The sequence below is a fragment of the Misgurnus anguillicaudatus genome, chromosome 20 (assembly GCF_027580225.2).
Source record: "Misgurnus anguillicaudatus chromosome 20, ASM2758022v2, whole genome shotgun sequence".
In the NCBI taxonomy this organism is placed as follows: domain Eukaryota; kingdom Metazoa; phylum Chordata; class Actinopteri; order Cypriniformes; family Cobitidae; genus Misgurnus; species Misgurnus anguillicaudatus.
Genome location: NC_073356.2, coordinates 33,605,373 through 33,629,436, shown reverse-complemented (window position 1 = coordinate 33,629,436; position 24,064 = coordinate 33,605,373). Strand labels below are relative to the sequence as shown.

The 24,064-nt window shown below is 38.1% G+C and overlaps 2 protein-coding genes across 6 annotated transcripts in view; one reads left to right on the top strand and one right to left on the bottom strand.

The window, feature by feature from the left end:
- Window positions 1–8,976, top strand: part of LOC129455243 (zinc finger protein 646) — a 38,871-nt gene extending 29,895 nt beyond the window's left edge. For 3 of the 5 annotated variants that reach the window (XM_055219909.2, XM_055219907.2, XM_055219908.2), the window contains exons 3-4: window positions 62–1,213; window positions 6,344–8,976. In XM_055219909.2, the coding sequence (XP_055075884.2) occupies window positions 62–1,213; window positions 6,344–7,253 (2,062 nt within the window). In that variant the 3' untranslated portion in view covers window positions 7,254–8,976. Of the gene's footprint in view, window positions 1–61; window positions 1,214–1,288; window positions 1,383–6,342 lie in introns of all 5 variants that reach the window. The other 2 variants (XM_055219911.2, XM_055219910.2) reach the window with 2 other exon arrangements.
- Window positions 8,977–14,807: 5,831 nt separating this feature from the next.
- Window positions 14,808–24,064, bottom strand: part of stx1b (syntaxin 1B) — a 50,875-nt gene continuing 41,618 nt past the window's right edge. The window contains exons 7-10 of the mRNA XM_055219923.2: window positions 23,031–23,104; window positions 22,643–22,780; window positions 22,128–22,238; window positions 14,808–20,298 (exon numbers count right to left, since the gene is read on the bottom strand). Of these exons, the coding sequence (XP_055075898.1) occupies window positions 20,218–20,298; window positions 22,128–22,238; window positions 22,643–22,780; window positions 23,031–23,104 (404 nt within the window). The 3' untranslated portion in view covers window positions 14,808–20,217. The remainder of the gene's footprint in view (window positions 20,299–22,127; window positions 22,239–22,642; window positions 22,781–23,030; window positions 23,105–24,064) is intronic.

The following is a 24,064-nucleotide window of genomic DNA, read 5'->3' as shown; positions in this document are numbered from 1 at the left end:
AAGATGTGTGTTTTAGCCCTGCTTTCTTATCTACCTGCTTTTGTGTTTCATCTGTTCGCAGGCACAAGTGTGAGGAGTGCGGGAAAGCCTTTAAGATTCAGAAGCAGCTGATAAACCATCTGAGGTTACACGAGGAACACAGAGCGAAGACTGGAGATCGTGACCAACGGGTTCAAGGCATGTCTCATCCCAATGGTGCACGCTATGAGGGAGGCCCATCGCAGCTCCAAACTATGAGGATGGGCGAGCCCAAAATTCCAAACCCTCCGGTAAACCCCAACTACGGTCAGCCACAAGGTTACAAGAAACCGTATGCCGGGGCAAGGGCTCAGCAAGTTGACGATGGTAGCGGTCGTCGGCCCTTTGTTTGCGATCAGTGTGGACGCACTTATCGTCATGCAGGCAGTCTGGCTAATCATAAGAATCTGCATAAGATTGGCGAGTACCACTGTAATGTGTGCAACTCCACGTATCCGAATCGTCTGGCAATGAAGAACCACCTTCGAATGCATTTTGCTCTTAAGAAGTATTCCTGCACTGACTGCGGTAGGGGCTTCAGGAACCAGAGGCAGCTTGAAACGCACACCAGCAATCAGCTCTGCAAAGATCTCCCAGGTCCCCTTCCCGGTCCCAGTGTGCAAACCGCCCCTCCTCCGGCCGAATACGAGTGCGATGGGTGCTCACAGGTCTTTACTACGACCACAGACTTGGCCTCACATAACTGCAGTGCCCAACTTCCCTCTTCCTCCGCCTCCCTCAACAGCTCTAACATAAGCATGGAGACGGGTGACCTGGGGTCTCCGGAACGGGAAGAGCGCCCTTTCACCTGTGACCTTTGTGGCTGCTCTTACAAACATGCTAGCAGTCTCCTCAACCATAAAAATACACACAAAATAGGCAACTTCAGCTGCTCATATTGTGACAAACCCTACTCCAACTACATGGCCCTACGCAATCACATGCGTATCCACACGCAGAAGAAGCGTCACATCTGCTCGACCTGTGGGAAGGCTTTTCGGCTGGCCCGCTTTCTTCGGAACCACCAGAGAGTCCACGAGGAGGGCCACACTCGTTTCGGCTGCCCCACCTGCGGGAAGAGCTTTCAGGGTCGGTCTGGGCTGGCCAGGCACCGCTGCGGTGACAACCAGGTAGGCAACGAGGGCGTGAGGAAGGCCACTTCAAGCACAAGAGAGGGAGAGGAGTACCGGTTCACGTGAGTTTACGTCTGTTGTTCGTGATTTTTGAAGTGAACTAGTAAAGATCACAGGTTTCTACGTGTCTATTACAGGTATATGATCTCCAATCCGGCTTCCTCGGGACCATACGCGTGCCGGAATTCGGATTTTTCTGAAGTTTGGACAGTATGATTAGTGGAGACCAGATAAGTTACCCCACTTTGCTTTCAGTTAGCATTATGCATTAGGTACATTTTGATGTATTTACTAGGTAGATGTGTTTTTATTGTACTAAAGACAGCCAAATGATTCCCTCCTTAACATTGTCTGATTAATGATAATAATGTATGGTGGAGTTTGCTGTTGTTAGCAATGAAGATAAATCAACTCACATCAGCTGTAGTAGTTCAATAAATACTGATCTAGGCCGAACGGCACCAGCAACAAAAAAAATTTTTGTAGGTCTTTTGTTTCTATCAAATATAGCTGTGTTTGCTATTTTTGTGCAAGGGTTAGTTGACACAATAATGAACATTTTTGCCATAGTTGTTTACTCACCCTTGTGTCGTTATGGCTTTCTTTTTTGTTCTTCAGAATCAAAGCTTAAAAATGTGTTTAGCTTTTTCTGTTTACAATGGGAGTGGATAGTGACCGCCTCTTCAAGCTTCAAAAGGACTCAAATGTAACATAAAATAACTTCGCGGAACTCATGCCGTAGGCTATATTCCATGAGTTCTGAATGCATACAAACAGGTTTTGTTGATTATCTAAAATATAATCAGCTATTTTATGAATGATCTGTTTCTTTTCTTTTCATGCAATAACAGGAACAGGTCATTGCTGTTAACAATTATTTCAAAGTTGAAGGAATACTTTAAACATGGATAGTTTGCTCACCCCCATGTCATCCAAGGTGTTTGTCTTTTGTTTGTTCAGTCAAGAAGGAATTTTTTTTTTTTTTGAGGAAATCATTCCAGGATTTTATTGGACCTCAGGAGTTCACATTTTCAAGGCAGCTTCAAAGGGCTATAAATGATACCAACCGAGGCAAATGGGTTTTATCTAGCAAAATATAATGTGTAAAATATGTACTTTTAAACCATAACTTCTTGTCTTGCACGTATTTCATAATCACCTCGAAAGGTCACGTGTTACATATTGTAACAAAAGTCTTTTTTTTTTTTGGCCAAATTGTGATATCTGCCTACTTTTACTGTCCTTCGACTGCTGCATCATCCTGCCTCTCTGCCTATGTCCTTAGCCAAGCACAACACTTTTTAGAATCCAAAAACACTATTTGCCTTAGCATAACAGTGTGATTTCTAATTTTAAATATTGTGTTTTTTCGTGTTTTTCAAAAACATTGAAATATGACTTACGCCGGTTTAACACCTAAAGCGTGATCAGAGCGTGAGGAGAGCGTTTGCTGAGAGTTTCCATTTTGCTTTAACACCGGCTGCGTTTGCAGCACTTACTGTTCAGTTTTTTAACAGTATAAAATTCTCAAGTTCACATTACTTTATTTTACATGCATTAATGAGCAAAACCTCTTCAAGACGGTTTTTGAAGGTCAGTGTAATTTATATAACTGAGATTTGTTTAACCCACATTGTTTTCGTGCTGTTCTGGTCCGTGTAATGACAGATATAGACTAGGGCTGTGTATCGCCAACAATTTCCCGATTCGATACGTATCCCGATACAAGGGCCCCGATACGATGCGCATCACGATACAAGACTATTTTGAATTACTTTTTTTTCCAGAATTAAGTAACATTATTACTATTATTGTTTAATGTACATTGAATAAGCAGTGTTGTAACAGTTTTTTTTTTGCCATTCATTTATTAGCTTTTGGTGTAACTCATAGAAATTCTATAATACTTAATACTTAACTTATGTTTTTTTAAAAACAGTTTTACAAAGAAAATGTGTCCTACTCTAGGCATTATATTTGTCTCTCATTTCATTATTCTATTATATCTATGAATATGTGTAAACATGCAGTCAGACTTTTTAATAGAAATCAGATTATTAATGTGACGGCTATAGTTTGAAGTAGCTCTGTATCTCTTCTCTAGATGTACACTTCTCACATGCAAATCTTTGTCGTGTTTCTTCTCTAATGCGTTAGTACTGTTTTATAAGAGAGCGACTAATAAGTATAGGCTGCGCATTCATACTGAACTCATTGATTTTAAATACGCGCGCGAGAGAGAGCGCGTGAGAGAGAGAGAGAGAGAGAGAGAGAGAGAGAGAGAGAGAACGCGCCTCGCAGGCACGTGCGCCAGCGAGACAGACACGTAAAGTGAAAGTACATCCCGCTACCTTTAACTCTACGTACTCCGCGGGACACATACGTCCTTTCCATATAGATCATGCATCAGCAGCGATTGGTCACGTTACTTTAAAAAGTGCATCCGAATCGATACGGAAGATGCTGTATCGATGCGCGCATCGTCAGGCGTCCATGACGATGTATCGTCGTATCGATATTTTGAACACAGCACTAATATAGACACAATACACAATTATAGACATAAAAAGCCCATGGCACATTATCAAATCTGTTTCTTTGAAGTTTTACAATAAAATAAAAAAAACACTCAGTGATTGACAGCATGAAGCAGTCGATCGTGTTTCACTTCAACAGTTTAAGCATAGATTTATAGATGTATCTATTTCTCGGAAGATAATAGACCGTTTCAGCAGTAACAACATAAACAAGCGGCTGTCGCGGTTCGCAAGTAACTTCCGGTAAACTCCGCTAAGAATAAATAACAACAAAGTTCTGTAAACGTAGTAAAACAAGCAAAAAACAACACATAGATTACCCAGGAAACCAAAACATTTGTTATTTTCGACGAGGCATTTGTTCAAGAGATCAGTTTAGCAACTAGTCAGACCATTAAAAAAACTAAACCGGAAGTAAGGTTCGGATCCAGACGTGTATCACGTGCGTCCGATGAAACCGTCTATAGATGAGGACTCATTTAGTGCTGGGCAGACAGTGAATGACAGCGCAGTCTGGTGTTTTAAAAATATTTAATTGCTTTCTTTTAAATTGCTAAAAGTCATGACAGTTTGAAACACACTTGGTGTCACATTTATGATTTTATGGTAAAATTAAACTTTTTTTAAAATCCACGACCATTTAAAGCATAAACAATGCACTGTCACTTTAATTGAGCGTGAGCAGCGCAGCAGAAATAAAGCCGACTGCGAAATGATCGCACCACTGCTGCTTCAGCAACGCTCCTGTCACGCTAGCACGCGCTGCTCACGCTGCTCACGCGTGCGGTGTAAATGCTTTAACTTGTTAACATGGGCGCCGAAAAAAACTTTCGATGTGAAACCGGCGTTAGGCAGTTATGCTATAAGGCTAACGATTTGTGAAACGCACACTTGCAGACCATTTTAAACAATAAACAGACACAAAGACATTAATTTGTATCATTCCATATATAACAACGTCAAAGCGGTCCTCTTTCTACACACTTTCTTCAAAAATTTGAGCGGTAGTTTTGCATACGTCATGCGTGACCTTTCGACGTGACGTGACGTAATACATAAGGTCATGCTGGTGCATCACATGGCTAGCGCAAGATGAGAAGACCCTCATGCATTGGTTGGGATCGTTTGGAGCCCTTTGGGGCTGCATTAAAACTGCAATTTTAAACTGCATTGAGGCTGTGAACTGTTGAGGTCAGATAGGTCTGTTGAATTGAGAAAGGTCCTGGAATGTTTTCCTCAAAACAATTTATTTCTTCTCAGTGGAATTCTTAAATTTTTTTCAATCTTGGATGACATGGCGGTGGGTAAATTATCTTAGTTTAATGTGTTAAAGAAATATTAAAGTTTCATGAAACAATTGAGGCACAGAGAGAGGGAAACAGGAAATTAATAGTGTTGTAGTTTTCACCAAACCTAGTTTAAAAGAACACTTGAAATATACAGCATGACTTGCTTGGAGTTATTTAATAAGAGTGCACCGATTAATCGTCCATTGATGCTTGCTATGCTTCTCAATGAATTACAGTGAAATGCCGCTACATCCAAAAGCCAGCTGTTGTACACAAACATGGACAAATATACTGCTTCATGTTCTTAGAAAAATATTTGGTTATTATATTTATTGGTTCTTCCTAACCCCAAAATAGCTGGAAGAAATCTGAAAAAAAGACAAACCACACTGAAAAGAATGATTCATTGAATTTGATCAATTTTTTTGGGGTGAGTGGTTGCAATCAATTTATTTAAGCTACATTTAAACAAAAGTTTTATATTTTATTTTACTTTAATAATCTTTTTGTTTTAAAAAATCTGAGTTTTGGTTCCGAACAACAAAGAAAGCCGTAGAGAGTGTGTCATGAAGGTGAGTAAAGGGTCACAAATTTTTCAAAAATGAAAATAATTTTATCATTTACTCACCCTCATGTTTTCTTAAACATGTATGGATTTCTTTCTTCTGTTGAACACAAAAGAAGATATTTTAAAAAATGATGACAAACACACAGTTGATGGTACCCATTGACTTCCATAGTAGAAAAACAAATACTATAGAAGTGAATGTGTACAGACATATCAAAATATCTTCTTTTATGTTTAGCAAAATAAATGAACTCAGAGAGGTTTCAAACAACATAAGGTGAGTAAATGATGACAGGATTTTCATTTTTGGGGAAACTATTCCTTTAAGAAATGTATTAAGGAAGATACATTTCTATAAATGTAAATGCATACTAACAAAGCACATTAATACTAACAAATTGCATTTACAATCACCTCAAAATTCATAAAGAGACGTGTTCTGCAGGTAAAAGTTTTCATGACAAAGTTTGTCCTTTAGGGTGTTTATAAATGATAAATTACACCACTGCCTTTACTTTAACACCAGTTAGAATTACTTTCATACACAGGAGTAATAAATCATATTCAGTTTATATACTGTTATCCAGTTTATTCTGTCCAAGTTGGGACAAGTTTGGCAGCTGGATTCAAGATCATATACCTGTATTTGTGCATCTGTTAACGCAGTTATCATTCAAGTCGACTACATATTGTCAGGTTACTTTCAGACTAATCTAGGTAACTAACTAATAAGGGGTTAATAGGACAACAAACAGGTGAGATTTACCTTTTCTCTATTTTTTTGTTTTGTCTTTACAGATGTGACCAGTGTGGCCGTTCCTACCGGCATGCCAGCTCACTCCTTAACCACAAAAACACCCACACTGTCGGCATCTACCACTGCGCCGTGTGCCTCAAGACCTACTCCAACCTGCTCGCTCTCAAAAACCACCGTCGTATTCATTCGGAGATCCGTCGGCATCGCTGCCCGGAATGTGGCAAGGCTTTCCGCGTCTCGTCCCAACTGCAGAATCACCGCCGTGTGCACCAAAAGGAACGGGAGTTTGCCTGCACTCTGTGCCAGAGAAGCTTCCCCACCCAGGCCAGCTTCCGACTCCACTTGGAAATGCAACATGGCCGTGCCTCGAAGACATCACAACAGCCTGGGGTTTCTGATTTGGGTTGGAATTCCGGGCTTGACCATACGCTGATGCAAGCCCAAGGGATGGATCCTAACGGGCTCCCGAAGCTTAACCCAACACACCACAACCCCAGTGCCAGCAGCTCATCCGCGCCTCAACAACAGCGGTTTCGGAGTTGCAACGAGACGGGGTGCAAGTCGCACGTTTGCGATCAATGCGGACGTGGTTACCGGCACGCCAGCTCGCTTTTGAATCACAAGAACAGCCACAAGATGGGCACCTATTTCTGCAACTCCTGTCAGAAGGAATTCTCCAATTTAATGGCACTCAAAAACCACAGACGCATTCACACAGAACCCAAGAGGTATCAGTGCCCAGACTGCGGCAAGGCTTTCCGCGTCTCCACCCAGCTCATCTGCCACCGCCGCATTCACACCAAAGAGAAGCCGTTCTCATGTCAACAGTGTGATAAACGCTTCTCAAGCAAGTCCAACTTAAGACACCATCAGAAGGTCCATTGGAACAGTTCGGCACCTTCCACCGCCCAAACCAACTTTTTGAGTATGCCCTCTGGGCCTTTTCTATAAGTTATGGCCGAAATTGTAGTTTGTCATGGAGGTTCATGCCAAGGTTTTTGGAGGTGCCAAAACCCTGATTCCCTTTTACTCATCTTCATCTCTAGTCACTGTAGTGCTCGAGGTGTGGCTGCAAGACTGGTTGCTGTTATGTTCCCTGCATGTCCCCCAAAACATTGGATTATTCAGTGAACTCCGTGTGACTGTTAGTTTTATGTCATAGTGACATATTTTTCCCACCCTTATCCTAAACGCCACAGGTGACCTTATTTACATTTTCATAGTTCCCTTTTGAGGGTGGGGGGACATTGAGGCCCACCGCCTTCATTTTCTGATACCAGCCTTTTAAAGTATTTGGCGTCTTGTTTTAAATGACTTTTAGATGAGGCATTTATATTGGTATGATGTATAAAATGGCAGATTTCCTTCCAGACTAATGTTAGCTCAGTATTGTTTTAATGACGTTACAGTTAAATTCTAGTAGGTTCAACATCTACACACACATCTTCTGTGTTCAGGGTAATGATACAAGAAACAATTCATCCTTATTATAATCATACTTTTCATGCTATGCCCAGCAGCTCCATCCACAACAATTATCAGTCTTGGATGATACAAAAAACTAGAAATAACTATGTTAAGCAGTGTATAGAAAAGTCAACACGTTTCGGTGTTGTGTAAGATTGTAAACATTTTCCCCTTTCTTTTGACGTTCTTAATCGTGTGTTTCTTGCGGCACGAAGATGAGCTTCAAATCTTATTATTCAGCAGACGACAGCATTGCGCTTAATGGGTTCGCTTCTTTGCGGCATCGTTAGTTTGTTCCCTCTCTTCATTTCATGATGTTGCTCAGAACCCACAATATAAATCTGCAACTAACTAGCTAGTGTATAGAAATGAATAGGTTGTGCTATGAAAAAATGGGAAAAAAGGGGGGAAAATGTATATTGCTTGTAATGGCATTTGGTTTTACCTTGTATTGTATTGTACCTCTGACTGTATTATTTACAGGAAAACTTTTATAAAAGATCACTGTAGTATGCATTTTATTTATATTATTAACACTTGTAACTGAAAACGCTAGTTTTAGAACTTCGCAGTTTTAGGATTTATCGTTCCAAACGGTTTTGTTCCGACCCTTCCGTTCTCCAGAGGCACAGTCGGGAACGGGAGAACTTCTAAAGAACACTTGTTATAGTGACTGTAATCTCCTTTTTCATTGCCATTATTTGTTATGCTTTTAAAAGAACATTTCTGTCCCTTGTGCAATAAACAGGGAACTGTAATAATGTGTGTTTTGATTGCAGTACAATGAGTGTAAACGTATCATCACCTTTCTCACGTGATGGCTTCACGCTCATGTTTAGATTCACATGTTAAGGAATAATTTTGTGATCGTTACAATCAGCAAGGCAATCATATTTTACTCAAGTTACACCGTTATGGTAACCCATGTATTTATTAGTATTTTTTATTTTCTTTTTATTTAATTGCATTTTAACTGTTTTGAACCTCTAATACTTGGGAGCACTGGTGCTAAGTCATTTATTTTGAGTGAACATGAAATTGTATGCGGTATGATCGTCGCACGGAAAGGTTATATATTTATGTACCTGTACCATTGCAAGTTGTCACAATTGGCTAAATACAAAAAACGAATCTTTCCTGGTGCACAGTTGCTACTTTGTCAAGGATTGACTTTGATCGATTCTAAAAATAAATGCTAAAAGTTTCATATTTTTTCTTCTTTGTTTATATATACATAATATATATAAACTATATATATTATGTATATAAACAAAAGTATATAATGTTTATATATAAATATATATGCACACACACACACAGATGTGACTGTACAATTTTTTTAACAACATTTTGATAATTCATTTCCTAGAACATGTTTGAAATATAACCTCAATGCTATCAAATAATAAAATAAATAGAAAATTAATGTAACATTCACTTCGAATGTATGTGTATGTGGTTAGTCAACACCCATCAGCTGGTTTCAGTGTCATGGTGTTAAAGTCTTTCGATAAAAAGAAAATGTATCATGCTTTTCATAATTTTGCGTTTTTGCATAGCAGCTTTATCACTATTTATAGTATTTTATTATAGTATTTTAAAGTGAAAGTTCACCCCAAACCAAAAATTTGTCATCAAAATAAATAATGTCATTGTTCTTCAGAACCCAACCTCATCCACCCTCATATTAACCAGAAAACCCTTCAAGCTTCAAAAGGACCCAAAAGTGTTAAATAACTCCACTTGACACTTTTGGGTCTTTGGGTCTGAACTGCAACAAACCACCATCATTGTGATCAGTGTTTGCACTTCATCTGCTCATTTCCATTTTAAATGACACATCCCAAAACGGCACACTTCTGCTCAGGCCTACAAAGTGGCAATTTTAACATGCTATAATTAATTATCTGTGGGGCATTTTGAGCTAGAACTTCAATTACGCACTCTGGGGACACCAAAGATTTAGTTTACATCTTAAAAAAAATTCATAATATGACCCCTTTAACATCCCCAAAAATCTGTTTGGGTTCTGAAAAACAAGGAAAAACATTGAGGAATTAAAAACATGAAGGTGAGTAAAATAATGACAAAGTTTTTGTTGTAGTAAACAGATTCTTCCATATTACTTAATTCATACAGATATAATATAGTTCCTACTTATTGTAGGTCCTGCTATTTAAATTGCCATAAAAATACCTTCAGAAGTTCTTACAATATGGTTTGTTCAAACCTCTTAGTGTCTTCGGCTGAAAAGTATTGGTTGACCCTTTATGGAAAGCTATTACAAGCAAATAATATTTATGGGCTTAAATTAATTATGGGTTTGTGTGGTAGACTTCAGAAAAAATACTAGTAGTCTAAAGTTCCCAAACATCTCATTTAAAAACAGAAGTCACATACTGAAAGGGATAGTTCACTTTAAAATGAAAATTCTGTCATCATTTACTCATCCTCATGTTGCTCTAAATCTGTATGAATTTGTTTTCTCTGATGAACACAAAAGAAGATATTTTGAGAAATGGTGTAAACACACAGCAGTAAGTGACTATTGACTTACACAGTAGGAAATTTTTTTTGGAAGTATTGTGATAAATGACTTGGAAAATATTTTGATAAATTATGGTAATCACACAGGTGATGGTACCCATTAAATTCCATCATATTTTTTTATTCCTACTATGGAAGTCTATGGTCACTTACTGCTGTGTGTTTACCATCATTTCTCAAAATATCTTCTTTTGTGTTCATCAGAAAAAAGAAATTCATACAGATTTAGAACAACATGAGGACGAGTAAATGATGACAGAATTTTCATTTTAAAGTGAACTATCCCTTTAATTGGCAGTGCCAGTGGCCACTAGCGGCATACTAAAGAATCTCCGCGCATGCGCATGATGATAGCACTAGCAGTTTGATTCAACTTTATCAAGTTGCAGATGTGTACATCCATCACAGGTCTAATAAACATCGTAAAGGTAATAATACATAAAGTTATATGTATATATAAACACTACATTCTTCATATTATGCACTCTAATGTTTCACGGGTGCACATAATGAGTACATTCAACTTGACTGATACGAAAATGTTGACGATTCTTAAAAAGTTGGTGAACCATGACAGAAAATGTGCTCAAAACTAATTCAGGAGTAACTTAGTCGAGTTAAAATAATTTAATTATCGGTCACCGTTTAGGCTTACTCACCTTTATTTGGGTATGATGTAGTTAATTTATGAAGACGACGACGACAGACGTTGTGAAGAGTCCTTGGAGTGACGTCAGTCCCAAAGTTGACCGCCAAAGACGTTTATGTAAACTAATGGTCTGAATGTGGCAATTCAAATTGTTTGTTTAAACTTACGTTTTGGGATTAGTTAAGATTATATCTTAGTATTCATAATTCACGAAAAGCTCACCAAGACCTAACAGTACGTTGAATTGTAAGTGTCCTTAAGGGGAATTGCCTCATTGTTCTCCTTTTTTGAGTCACCTGTGCTAAATGTCTAAATGTATGTTACCTTTTGTGCTTTAGAGAAAGTTAAATTAAAAGTATTCATTTGATTTTCAGGTGCAGAATAATGTATTAATGAGCAAAAGGTTGATTTGAGGTCCTAAAATGTCCACTAGATGGTGAAAGATCCCAGGTAAGAACTTACCTTCAGATAGATCTATCAGCTTGACCAATACTCAGTCTGAACACAGTTACAGGCTACTGAGGAAAGACCTGCCATTGATTTTCCAGCAAGCAATTTTGCGTTTAAAAGACGTCTAATAACCATCCAAACACAGCCCCAGACATCTGTGCTAAAACAAGGCAGAATTTGATCTGTCAATGAATGAAAATGGAATTGACGTCTAACCATAGCCCAAAAATGTATGAAATAAAAAGAAACCAAACACCTCGTAATCTATAAAGTCGTCTACGTGATCAAATACAATACATCTCGCAAGTTTTTTAACCAAATTCAAGATTGTTTTGGCTAGAAGTGGGATATTCAAAGCCAGACTGTATAGATAACCTAGATGGTAAAAAGATTCCTTTTGCTTGCCGGCTTCATTTGAAAGCATCACTGCAGTAACTGACTTCAGATAAGGTAATTTTTTTCACTCCGGTCAACTTACAGTGAACTTGTTTTGGGTGTTCAGGTCCAAACTGGTGTCTCGGGTAAGATACATATAAAAATACAGAAATGCAACATCCAGTTTCTGAGTAAATTTTGCGAGCTCTGAGTAGCCTACATTGCTCAATGCCAAAAATTTAAAGAGCACCAATGGTTCGATTCACGATTTTACATTTTCTTTGGTGTGTAAGTGTGTATTCGTACATGTTAACGATATGCAAAAGGTACATACGCCAAAGTTAACGAAGACGCGAGTTATCGTCTCCAATGTAAATCTATTTTCTTGGTCTACAACAAACACGCAGATTGTCTTTTTGGGATTGGTGATGTAGACGAGACCGACATTATCATAATTCCTCTCGCTTTGGACTCACAGCCTGTAAGTTAACTCCTGTTAGCATTGCATTGTGCGTGAATCTTTTAAACATGGTAAGGAGCATCACATTTCTGGCTGATGTCAGATGTATTCAGGCCAATCACATCGTACAGATTAGCTGGTCAATCAGAGACACGGCTTTTAAAATCCGGATTCAAAATTATCACTGGCCCAACCAAAAATACCAAATACTTGTGCAAATAATAAACTTTCGTAGCGGTGCCTGTTAACTGGCCCGAGCATCATTCACGCTGGCCCCAGGCATGGCCTATAACGTTTTTACAATTTACAATGTCATTTATTGATACAACTATGAATTAAATGGAGACTAACCGAAAAGGTTATGAATATGTTTTGTTTGTTCCATTTGTTAAAGAAATGGCATTTTTAAGAGGAATTATTAAAACCCCCTTAACATAAAAGATTAACACATAAAGCTTATAGCTCAAATGGAGCACAGTTGCTGAAGTATTTTTAAATGAAAATTTACAGCTTGTTGCTTAGCAACTGGAAAACCAGCCCTTCATACCTGCCAAGTTTGGTGAGTTTATATTGAAAGGACAAAATTAGTTCATTTAGAGTATTGATATTGCACTTGCTGGCCTTGCACAACTCTTAAGACGTCTACCGGCTAAATCAATAACTGGGCTATTGACCAAACCCCCATCACCACTCTGTCTAACTTTATCTACTTTGCATGCAGTGGTCTTGAGTGAATTTAGCTCATTATAGTTAATTTTAAGTGTGTCCAGAACATTACAGTGGATGAAACATCTTAAGCACAATTGATGGAATAATTTTTCTAAACAAGATTTGAATAAAGGTGCTTGCTCTTCAAAGCGATGCTGTAGAAAAACCATTAACCTTTCAAACCTTTTTATATTTAAAACACAAAAAAAACTTTTCACTGCAAAGTACCTTTTGTGAAACCGAAACGTTGTTCGAATGTTAAAAGTTCTTTATGGAACCATTCAGCCAAAAATCATGAAGCACCTTTATTTTCAGAAGTGTACAATTTATTAAGGTAGGATATTTGTTATTTCATATCACAACTCTGTAGTTATTCGAGGCAATTCTGGATGTGCATCTCAAAATCCAATGTTAACACAAGACCTCTATGGGGGCGGTTTCCCAGACAGGGATTAGACTAGTCCAAAGAGCTGTCCAAACTGAAAACTACTTGCACTGACATATCTTAAAATACATCAGTGGCCTTTGTTTTGCCTCAAAATGCACACAGGCAATGATTTTTAGTAAGGCATGTTTGTTAAAACTAGTTATATTTTTTAATTAAACTAAGGCCTAGTCCTGGCTATATATAAGTAGCAAACCATACCTTCCTTTTCAATTTTAAATAGTTTCCTGAATCAAATTCTCCTTATTTAGGTCATTATCTTTTGTTTAGTGTCAGATGGCCAGTTGAACCATGAGATGAAATATTTTACCCAGAAAGTTAGCGTAAGTTCTAAATCCAGGATGTCGATGAACAAGACAGCTTAGTGAAAAATTGTGCCTTGGTTCTGGTATTTGAGAAAGGTCAGTAAATAAAGAGAAGCATTATACAAAAATATAAAATGTTAGATTTCTCAAAAGAAATAATAAGAGATGCACCGGCGGCCATTGACCGGAATTGGCAGATTTTGTGCACGACTGGACCGGTACCGGCCGGTCAGTCTTACGACATTCCGATTTCAAGCTGGTTCTTTTCTTGCAAGTGGTGCAAGCAATAACGTCACAGCCCCATGCACACTCGCAGTGGAAGCAGCACCCGAACCTTATACAACAGCAGCATTAATTTAATTCCTTACCCGTAAACGTGACTCATTTGACATAACGTCCGCAAGCCGCATAGCCCCCACAAATCATGCCGTAATTAGAAACCTTCAGACTGTAAACACAAATAAGACTCTTAAAAACACTTGCATTTCAACATGAGTCCTAACCCGCATGACACGTTGATATGCCGTTCTCCAGGCAGAGGCTTCAGAAATATAATAAACTTCCTCAGCCCAGCTCGGACGCCCTCGTTTTTTCTGATATTTGGAACATGTCAGTGAGCCTGAGCACTTTATATTGAGATCTTTTCAAATGAATAAAGATTCTGTAATTTAATGCAGATTGGGTGAAGGTGCAATGTTTCATAATTTATTTTATAATTCAAATAAAGTTTTTATTTTTGTTTGTAGCCTAGGCATCAATTCTAGTTCTTAGAAAGGAATCGAAATTGGCAAAAATCGGTATCGGCAGGCAACACCTTTAGAAAAACCGGAATCGGACATAAAAATTGCAATCGGTGCATCTCTAGAAATAATAGAGCCCTCCAGAAGAAAAGTATGGTAATTGCTTGTAAGGTTTACTTAAAAATGGAAGGGAATGTATTCAAATGTAGTCAAGAGAGAGCTCATTTGTTCATGCATTTCATTGTAAACATAAAGTAAACCATAAACCTTTATTGATATTCATCACCCGAAATTATTCTTTGCCTGTGAGGATTTCAGAAACTTGACAGAAGGAAAAGTATGGAAGACCATTACAGCAATTACACTGGACAATCGTTTTTCTTTATTTTTTGTTTCAGTTCATAATATCTGTTTGTTTGGGGTTTTTCTTTTTTCATTTTCATTTCAACTTAAAATTTTGACACACTTATAAAAGACAGCATCTGCATAGAGTTCTCATCTTAAAGATCCATGGAGAAAAGAGGGAGAAAGGTCGTGAGAGAAGGTAGGAAGGAAGATAGCAAAGGGTTAAGAGAGGAGAGGGCTACTGGTACGCCACACTAACCAAACAGAACATCAAACAGTATTACAAGAGAAGGGGAGAGAGGGACAATTAAGTTGTTTGTTTGTATCTTTTTCCTTTTTTTACAATACAGTACACACATACACACACAGAAAATAAAAGACAGAAGTTGCAATTCCAGTCAAAGTTGCAGAAATCGATTTCATTTCTTCCTTCCCATCCCCATCTCATTGTGGTTTAACTTAGATCCTAGTGGGGCGAAAGTTGACGCTTGGCGACACATAAAGCCACGGTTGGAACCATTGTGTAGATTTCCACAATAATATTGAAGTCAGTGCTTTCATATAGACGTGCGAGAAAGCCCTTTTCTTAGTATTGCACAGATGAGTGTTGTATTCTTTAGCATTCGTCGTTTTCTTACTCTGCTTTCATTTTAACTATTGAAGTAAGTTAAGTAGTTTATTAAATCATCCGTCAAAGTCTTACATCATAGCTTTTGAATTTTACGCTACAGTCTACGGACATAAGGTTTTCTAACAGCTATGTACAGCTCTAAACGACACCGATTGTGAAAGTGTCCGAACATAAATCACGCAATGCCCTGCTAATACGTTTTTTTGAATTTGACCTCAGCGCAGGCGTTAAACGCTAGAAAAACTTTGAAGGTTTCTGGAAGCTACAGATGAAGTGTGCATTTGAACTGTAGACCTACTGCATCAACGGTGCAAATGGAGGGAAGCACTTTCCCCAGAGTTTAACCGTTAACGGCTCTCTGAGATATATATATTGTATTGAATCTGATGGTAAAGCGTTGTTCCTTTTTTCCGTAATACATCACCCTTGACATCATCGGAAACTAAAGATGCTGCATTAAGACGAGCGAGCGATCGAGCGACATTGAAAACCTGCGACCAGGGTAAAGAAATAAAACTCAATCAACCTCACAACTTTGACAGGAACTATTTTAGTAGTTTTATACATGGACATGCAAGTCATTTTTTCTCTCTTTGAAATATTTACAATAATTACAAGACAAAGATTCATTTCAGATTGACAAAATCGCGAGCATTCAATATTACTACTAATATAACACAACTTCTCGGGATTCTTTAAATCATTGTAGTTATATAATTCATCACATTTGATAACGGTAGAATTCAGTAAGGTCATCCATATTCAGTCTGTCAGCAAAGGTTTACTGTGTCTTCCTTTAATTATAATAATATATTTATATATATATATATATATTCATCACATCACTGCAGGTCTTCATGTGAATGTTGCGATGATCATTTTGCCATAATCACAGTTTGAGCACCATCTCTATAAACCGTTTCCTCGTTCTAAATCTAACACTGAAACAAGAATACTGGTATAAAGTTTAATGGGAATATACATCAAAGGAATGACACAAACGGGCTTGAAATTAAGGAGGTTTGTGGCTGGGGCTGTCGAGCCAATCACAATCGCAGGTCCTGGAGGCTTGCTTCTATAAGCCACGGAGCAGAAAAATACATGTCGGTCATAACGCAAATGTTTTGTCGGCCTAGCAGACGCAGTCTATGCTGCGCGCCTAGAGCGCGCTAGCTCCGTATTATCGCGCCGCCGCTCGCCGTGTCAATTGAACGAAAGATGAGATCGTTTTTCTCCACCTGCGGCGATGAGGCGCTCAACAACCCCAACCAAAAAGACTATTATGCAGTTAAGCTCTAAAAGGTACATAGTTTCAGTTTAGTTGAATTTTCACTCATTTACAAAATGCCTTCTGAATGTGCTGTGTTTTACGCTAGTGCTGTCTGGTCGTTTCAGTGTCCGTGTGACAAACAGTGTGAAAAACAATGAACGCAAGACAACTAAGAAAACTTTCATCCAGATCTGTTCCCGTGTTATTATACAATTTTTATTATTTCATTGTTTTTAACCAGAGCTGATCTAATGTCTACGTCTAATGTATTGCCAGCACAGAGGCAGAAGTAAAATTGAGTTGAACAAAGGGAAATGCAACATATATAGCATCATTTGTGGGGGGGAAACATAACAACATACACTCAAAATTTGGACATTGCTGGGAAATATTTGTTTTGTACGCAGCTGTTTTAGGAGAAAGTGCTTTAAAACGAACAAGCTTGGTAGTACACATTATACATATTCTTGATAAATAAATAAAAATGGACAAATTCAAAACCTTTATGAGAACCTTGTGGTTTGAATGCATTGCAATTGAAAACAAGTGGTTCACAAGACTTACAGGCGAAGAGGACTACACAATACAGTTGACTGTACCATTGTGCTCTGTACTCGCATAACGCTTTGGCTTTTAAATCTTATTACTTTTCTCAACATTTTTATGAAGTCGCACAAAACCGGGACTCTGTAGCTGCAAACTATAGACCTGCAGACCAGAGGAACCCCTATACGCTGACACTGCTTAGGGCTTCAAGAGCAGACGAGCACACACACAACCGCACACACACACAAAACGCTCATGCTCACTATACAGCAATGTGTGTGTAAAAAAGGAAAAATGGCGAGGGAACGGGGGCACGCACGCGTGGCCTTTGAGTTGCACAATTCGACACCGCAGCACACGACTCACAATAAACAATAGTCTGTACGAAAAAATCACGTATCATCACCAATTAAGCACAACGATCAAGTTGGGTAACATCGGGGTAATGCAGAAACGAATAAGAGGCGGAAAAATAACTGGAGTGTTTCCAGAGGGTGAGGAGGGGGGAAAGTACGACGTTTTGCACTATGGATGGTAAGGAGCGAAATACCCGGCAACAAACGTAAAATTTGTATAGGTGTGCACATCCACAGGGAACACATTCATGGGGACCACGGTAAAACTCCAGCATCATCGGGGTCATAATGACACGGCCGGCAAAACTATTAAATGATGTCGATTCCCCCATCCGACCCTTAGAGATAAAGAATAAAAAAATAACAAAATAACAAAGCGATAAACAGTACAACCCAAAAAAATGTGGCGGCGTAAGACGTTGTTTTCTTTGATTGTAAAGTGCACACATGATAGAGAGCCATGCAAACTAACAAAGAGAAAGTTGCATGCGTTAACAAATAAGGGCCTTCCAGCTCTATCTTCTACTAAAAACAACACCGACATACATATTTACCTCATTTTACCATACATGTAAGTGATTTGACACTCAATACACAGAAGTTTCAAAGAAAACATGCTGGACATTACTGAAATGATTAAAGCAAAATAGTCCCGGCCTCTGCCTCAGGCTTTGTAAAAAGTATACAGTATACATCCCCAAATCTTTCCTGTTCCCCACTACTTTGCTTTGGGTAGATACGAGGGTGGGGGGTGGGGGGGCTCCTGTTATATATTCTGTAATAAGCAGTACATGGAAAATGAAGTCAATATTGGAAAAAGGAGTGCACTTTTTTCATAAACACGTTGTTTAACAATGAGGAGAAAAGGGCTTTCTAAACGCATAATCTCTCGGTATTGTCTGAGACTAATCGTGCAAAGAGGGATTGTGAATTTATATCAACAAACAGAAAACAGAGCTAAAGTTTGGTTTTGAATTTTAGCCCTTGAATTTAAAACAAGCAGTACGTAATTCACCAAGCTGGCACTTTCTGTCTGAAAAAAAAATAAACGAAAAGAAAGAAAAACGTAACAAATCGATCCAGCTGTTTTGTATTTAAAAAAATCTTTGGACAAACCATGACAAAATCTAAGCTAGTTTCATCTTGAATCTTGGCAAGGTGCTAGCATGGGCGTTAGGAGATAAACTTGAGTTTTTTATTTATATATAAAATTTGCTTAAATATCTATATATGTATTTTGATTAGTTACGTGTTAAACGTAGCTTGATGAACATTACAACGTACGATATAACCAAATATTGACCCCATTTTAAGATATGTAGAATTTAACGTGGGGTGTCCGTCTTGTCCCAGTTTTGAACGTTTCGTTTTACGAGTCTCATCGTTAACTAGCACCAAGATGAACAACATCAAGCAAACTTTCAAATCTATTTAATCCCTCAAAACCGTAATTGTCCAGTCCAAACGTTTCGTTTAAATGATCATATAAATAAACATCTGTATGAAGCAAATAATAAGAAAAATTAACTCTAGCGGAACCGACCACTCTCCAAAAGATAATATTTAAGCTAGGCATTGCTTCAAGTATTGACGCTATCTTTAAATTTTCTGTTTCAAAACGTTCCTTGTAAGAAATCTCTAGAACAGTATAGACAAATACACTGTGTCTCTTTTATCTGTCTTTCATTATCCTTCTGTAGGTCCTTCAGTGCAGTTTAAATAAAAAATCTGGGGCACTTTTCGCTATCAAAACTGCATAGTTGGACAGTTTACACAATGCCACCCTACCAATCCCAGTGTCGCTTTCTAAACGTGTGACGATGTGGCGACATTTAAACTTAAAAAATGTCAGTTTCTTCACTGCCAACTAGTACAGCAGTACAGCAAATGAAGTTGGCGGCAAGGCCACAAAAAAATCACCTCTATGTACAAACGTAGTGATGTCACTTCCTGTCACTATAATTAAATGATGTGTGCTTCTTCTTAGATCATGTTTTTATTCGTTGCTTGTTTTCGGTTGCCCACAATAAAACTACGAAGAATTCCGCTATGAGGTTGATGCATTTAAACTAGAGCAGTCCGACTGTTAGCGTTCGATAATCGGTTTTCTAATAACGTAACAATGAGAGATTTCGTTTGAATGTAAGCAATCGCTCAGAACGTCTGACTATGACTATTGTCTAACATTTATGCAGTCAGTAGGTTAGTATTCTTAATGCATTTATGGTTTGCCAAACACCGAGTTCTGCTGGAACATAAATAAATTTAGCAGTTCCTGGCACTGTCCTGGATGCCCCCCCAAAAATGAAAGCAACGCTAGAAAAATAAAATAAAAACAAAAAGTTGATTTTATTCCTTTACAGGTAGTAACCCATGTGCTGCTTTTATGTTCAATACATTTACATGTACAGTTTGTAAATATTACGTTTATTTGAACCCACTTGTTATATATTTAAATCAGCTAGTACGTAACATCTCCTTTGTTATTTATTTTGTTTTCGATGGTATGATTTTGAATATTCGGCTTTTAACCCTACCCAACCCCCGTTTTATGACAGTTTCCTCATGTTTTAGTGGTAAAGCACTCAGCTCTCCGAATGTTTCTTCTCTCTTGGTGTCGTTTAGAAGCCCAGTGTTCCTCCGATACTGGACGCCAAAACCACTCCCAAAATTACACAGCAGATGATGATCATGATCTTCTTCTACAGGGGGTCAAACAAAAGAAATAAAAGATGTTAACAAACAACAACAAGCTTTTTAATTCTATCTAATCTACAACCATTTTAAGTTCTCTTGCTCTCGAGTAAGTTTGGTTTTAATTTAATTAGTAATTAACCTAATACAAATTACTAACTGCGTTCTTTTAAGATGAATGAGAGCATGCGCAGGCTAGGATGCTATTCTCAAAACCAACTCAAACCTTATGTCTGGGTGTATGGCCTAAAGCTAAAGAGTATGAAGATAATAAAACACTCAATTAGTAAGCAACTGTATTTTTGAATATTGTCATACTTTATACTTCACTACTGGCAAACTACTTTAACTGCATAGGACAATTTTTGATTAAAGTCAGTTTAAAAGCATGTGGCAAACTACCAGGAGTCTGCGGCCTTTGGGCTGTCAGTGCAATGGCAATTAGCCAGAAACTTCAAAAACTGCAGCCAAAGGGGTTGATGCTGACAGCATCTGTTCAAGAACCTACTGGGCATTTCACACTTAAAATCGTCAACCCCTGACCGTTGAAAGAAACGTTTCTTTAACTCTTTCCCTGCCATTGACGAATTAACTTGTCAATTAAGAGAAAACGCTTTCCTGCCAATGACGAGTTTTTCCGGCAATCCATATTTCCACAATTATCCATCAGGTGGCGCTATTACCCAACTTATAAAACCCGGAAGTATTCCCTTAAGGCAAACAGTTCAAACTCTGTGTATGTTTCGAGGATCGCTCTGAGTCTGATCTCTATCAAAAGTCCTCTACAAAAATGCAATTATCTCAGCTTTTTGCTCAAAATTTTGTGTTTTTGAAGAAACCTACCCATATTTGAGATGGAATAAAAAGAGAACTAATGAAGGTATGATGAAACGTTTTTTTTTTTTTTTTTTTTAAAGCAGAGGGTCTGTTCATTCATTTGATATATTGTATCTTAGATATTTGAAGAAAAACATTTTCTGTAGAAATTAAACTTTTGTGAAAGTCATATAAAATGCTGGCGCTGGCTGGCAACTTTTAAAAAAAATGCTGGCGGGGAAAGAGTTAAAACTACTATTGGCAAAAATGCCAACTATTGTCATGGAGGCACAACCTTAGTTGAAATACATTACCAAGACTCTGAACTAGTACTGAATTGTGGAAGACATAGTTAAACAGTTTTTCCACATTTCTGTGTTCAGGATTATTTGGGTGGGGCTAAAACGGTGGCTTGATGACGCACCGGAGCCACCGAGCATGGCCCCGCCCCTAACACAATCGTAAGCATCCATTCAGGTTGTAGCTGTATTTAAAAGTAAAAAAGACTGTAGCTTTCCGGCAATTAGGCGCACCCAGCGTTTGAGAGCAAAGAATCCTGCCTGTTTTTGCAAGATTTTAATAATTTATTCATTTGGCGTTTTATTAATCTTACAAATTTGGCTAAGTGGTTAATATCACATTTTTTCTGTAGTGTCACAAACTGAGAATACATTTAATGTCGGACTTTAAATGGACTTTAACAAAAATGACCAATAAGTGGGCATTTTGCAATGATCTGTAAGTAAACCTTGTATGCAACTCATGACACTCTCAGAAATAAAGATGCAAAAGCTGTCACTGGGTCAGCACCCTTTGAAAAAGTACACATTTGTACCTAAAGAAAGCATATTGGTACGTATTTGTACCTAAATAGTACATATTAAGACATTTTTAAAGAATACCATCCCAGTGACAGTTTTTGTACCTTTATTTCTGACATCTTCAGAAATGCAACGAGGGCATGAATGATTGTACATGAAAGACGTCATGTGTAACAGCGAAGAGGGACAACATGTTTTACCTTGCGTGCCTGACTCTGGTATTTGACAGCCTTCTTGGTGTCTGAAACTGCTCTCTCTACATAGTCCACAGAGTGCTCCACGTTATACTCAATTCTGTCAATCATCTCACCCTGAAAATGACAAAAAACAGTACTTTAAGAAAACCTCATCTTCAAAATATCAGCAGTCATACACACCTTTACCATCAGTTTCTTGTGATATGGTAGGATATTTGAGGTTGGTTGGGGCTAGGGAGGGGTCACGGTAGGTGACTCTCAGAGAACTAGTATATATATTATTATTGATTGTGCTTTTACTTTAAAAAAATGTTTGGTGATCATTGAGTTATCACTACTGTGCCCTTGAGCAAGACACTTATCCAAGTATCTTAAAATAAAGCCATTGTGTAGCAATGTCACGTAGTTTCCACTGTCCTTGGTCACGTGGTCAGATGCAGTGTCGTTGTGTCTTGTTGAATTTAAATTGCACACAGGGTAAGCTTTATCGTAGAGGACTGATTACAATCTGAATTTACCTGACTCTCCACCAACATGGCCATGTCCACAAACATGTCGTGCAGCTCACGAATGCTGTTCTCCAACTTAATGATCTCAGTGTGTCGAGTCTCGATCTCATTTAGTGCCTGCTTGGTCATCTGAGAGTCCATCTTGATCTGTTTAACATGCAGAGAATCGGAGAGAAGTTCAACTCACTTTGTTTTAATAAGATTATATATATACATTTGCATATTATATATACACTAGAAAGAGTCATAGGTTTACCCTTACGATAACTATAATATGTATCAAATCTGCTCACAAATGGCTTACGTAAACAAAAACAAATACGTCTTATGTTGACTTTGGGATTTAAACTGCAATAGAAGTATGCACAGTGATTTAGCTTTAAATGATTGAACGTACATCATCAGTGAAGATAGCCAGCTTCCCGCTCTCCAGCATGTCTTCAAGTTCCTCATTGGTAGTTGTTCTGCCAGCTTTTTAAAAGAATAACAGATATACAGTGTTAACAGATTGTGTTCTGGGTATTTTAAAATGGGTTTGAGGTTTTAATCTGCCATCTACACTATAAAATGTTGGGTAGTTTTTAATCCATGGCGGGGCCAATATTGGACAAAACACATGGATAAGTTATTTAAAAAAGAATAACCCAGCATTTGAGTAGCATTTGGGTTAAATTAACCCAACCCAGCATCTGATCAAAAAGTGACAAACCCAAACCGTTGGGCTGTTTCAAGTTCAACCCAAAATGCTGGGTTGTTTGAACCCATTGTTGGGTCAAATATAACCATTTTGCTGGGTTGACCATGTCCATTGTTGGGTCAAATATAACCATTTTGCTTTGGTGACCATGTCATCCAAAATGTTGATGTCTTTCTTTGATCAGTCGAGAAGAAATTATGTTTTTTGAGGAAAACATTGCAGGATTTTTCTCATTTTAATGGACTTTAATAGACACCAACAATTAATACTTAATTCAACACTTTTTTTTAACGGAGTTTCAAAGGACTATAAACAATCCCAAACGAGACATAAGGGTCTTATCTAGCGAAACGATTGTCATTTTTGACAATAAAAATAACAAATATACACTTTTAAGCACAACTTTTCGTTTAGGTCCGGTCCAGCGCGACCTAACGTAAATGCGTTGTGACGTAGGGAGGTCACGTGTTACACATATAAAACGCACATTTGCGGACCATTTTAAACAATAAACGGACACAAAGACATTAATTAGTATCAGTTGACATACAACAACGTAGGAACGGTGCTCTTTCACCACATTTGTAAACACTGGGGCGGAGTTTCGCGTTCGTCCTCTGTGACCTCTTGACGTGATGACGTATTGCGTCGGGTCACGCTAGCGCATGACGACCGGATCTAAACGAGAAGTTGTGCTTTAAAAGTGTATATTTGTTATTTTTATTGTCAAAAAT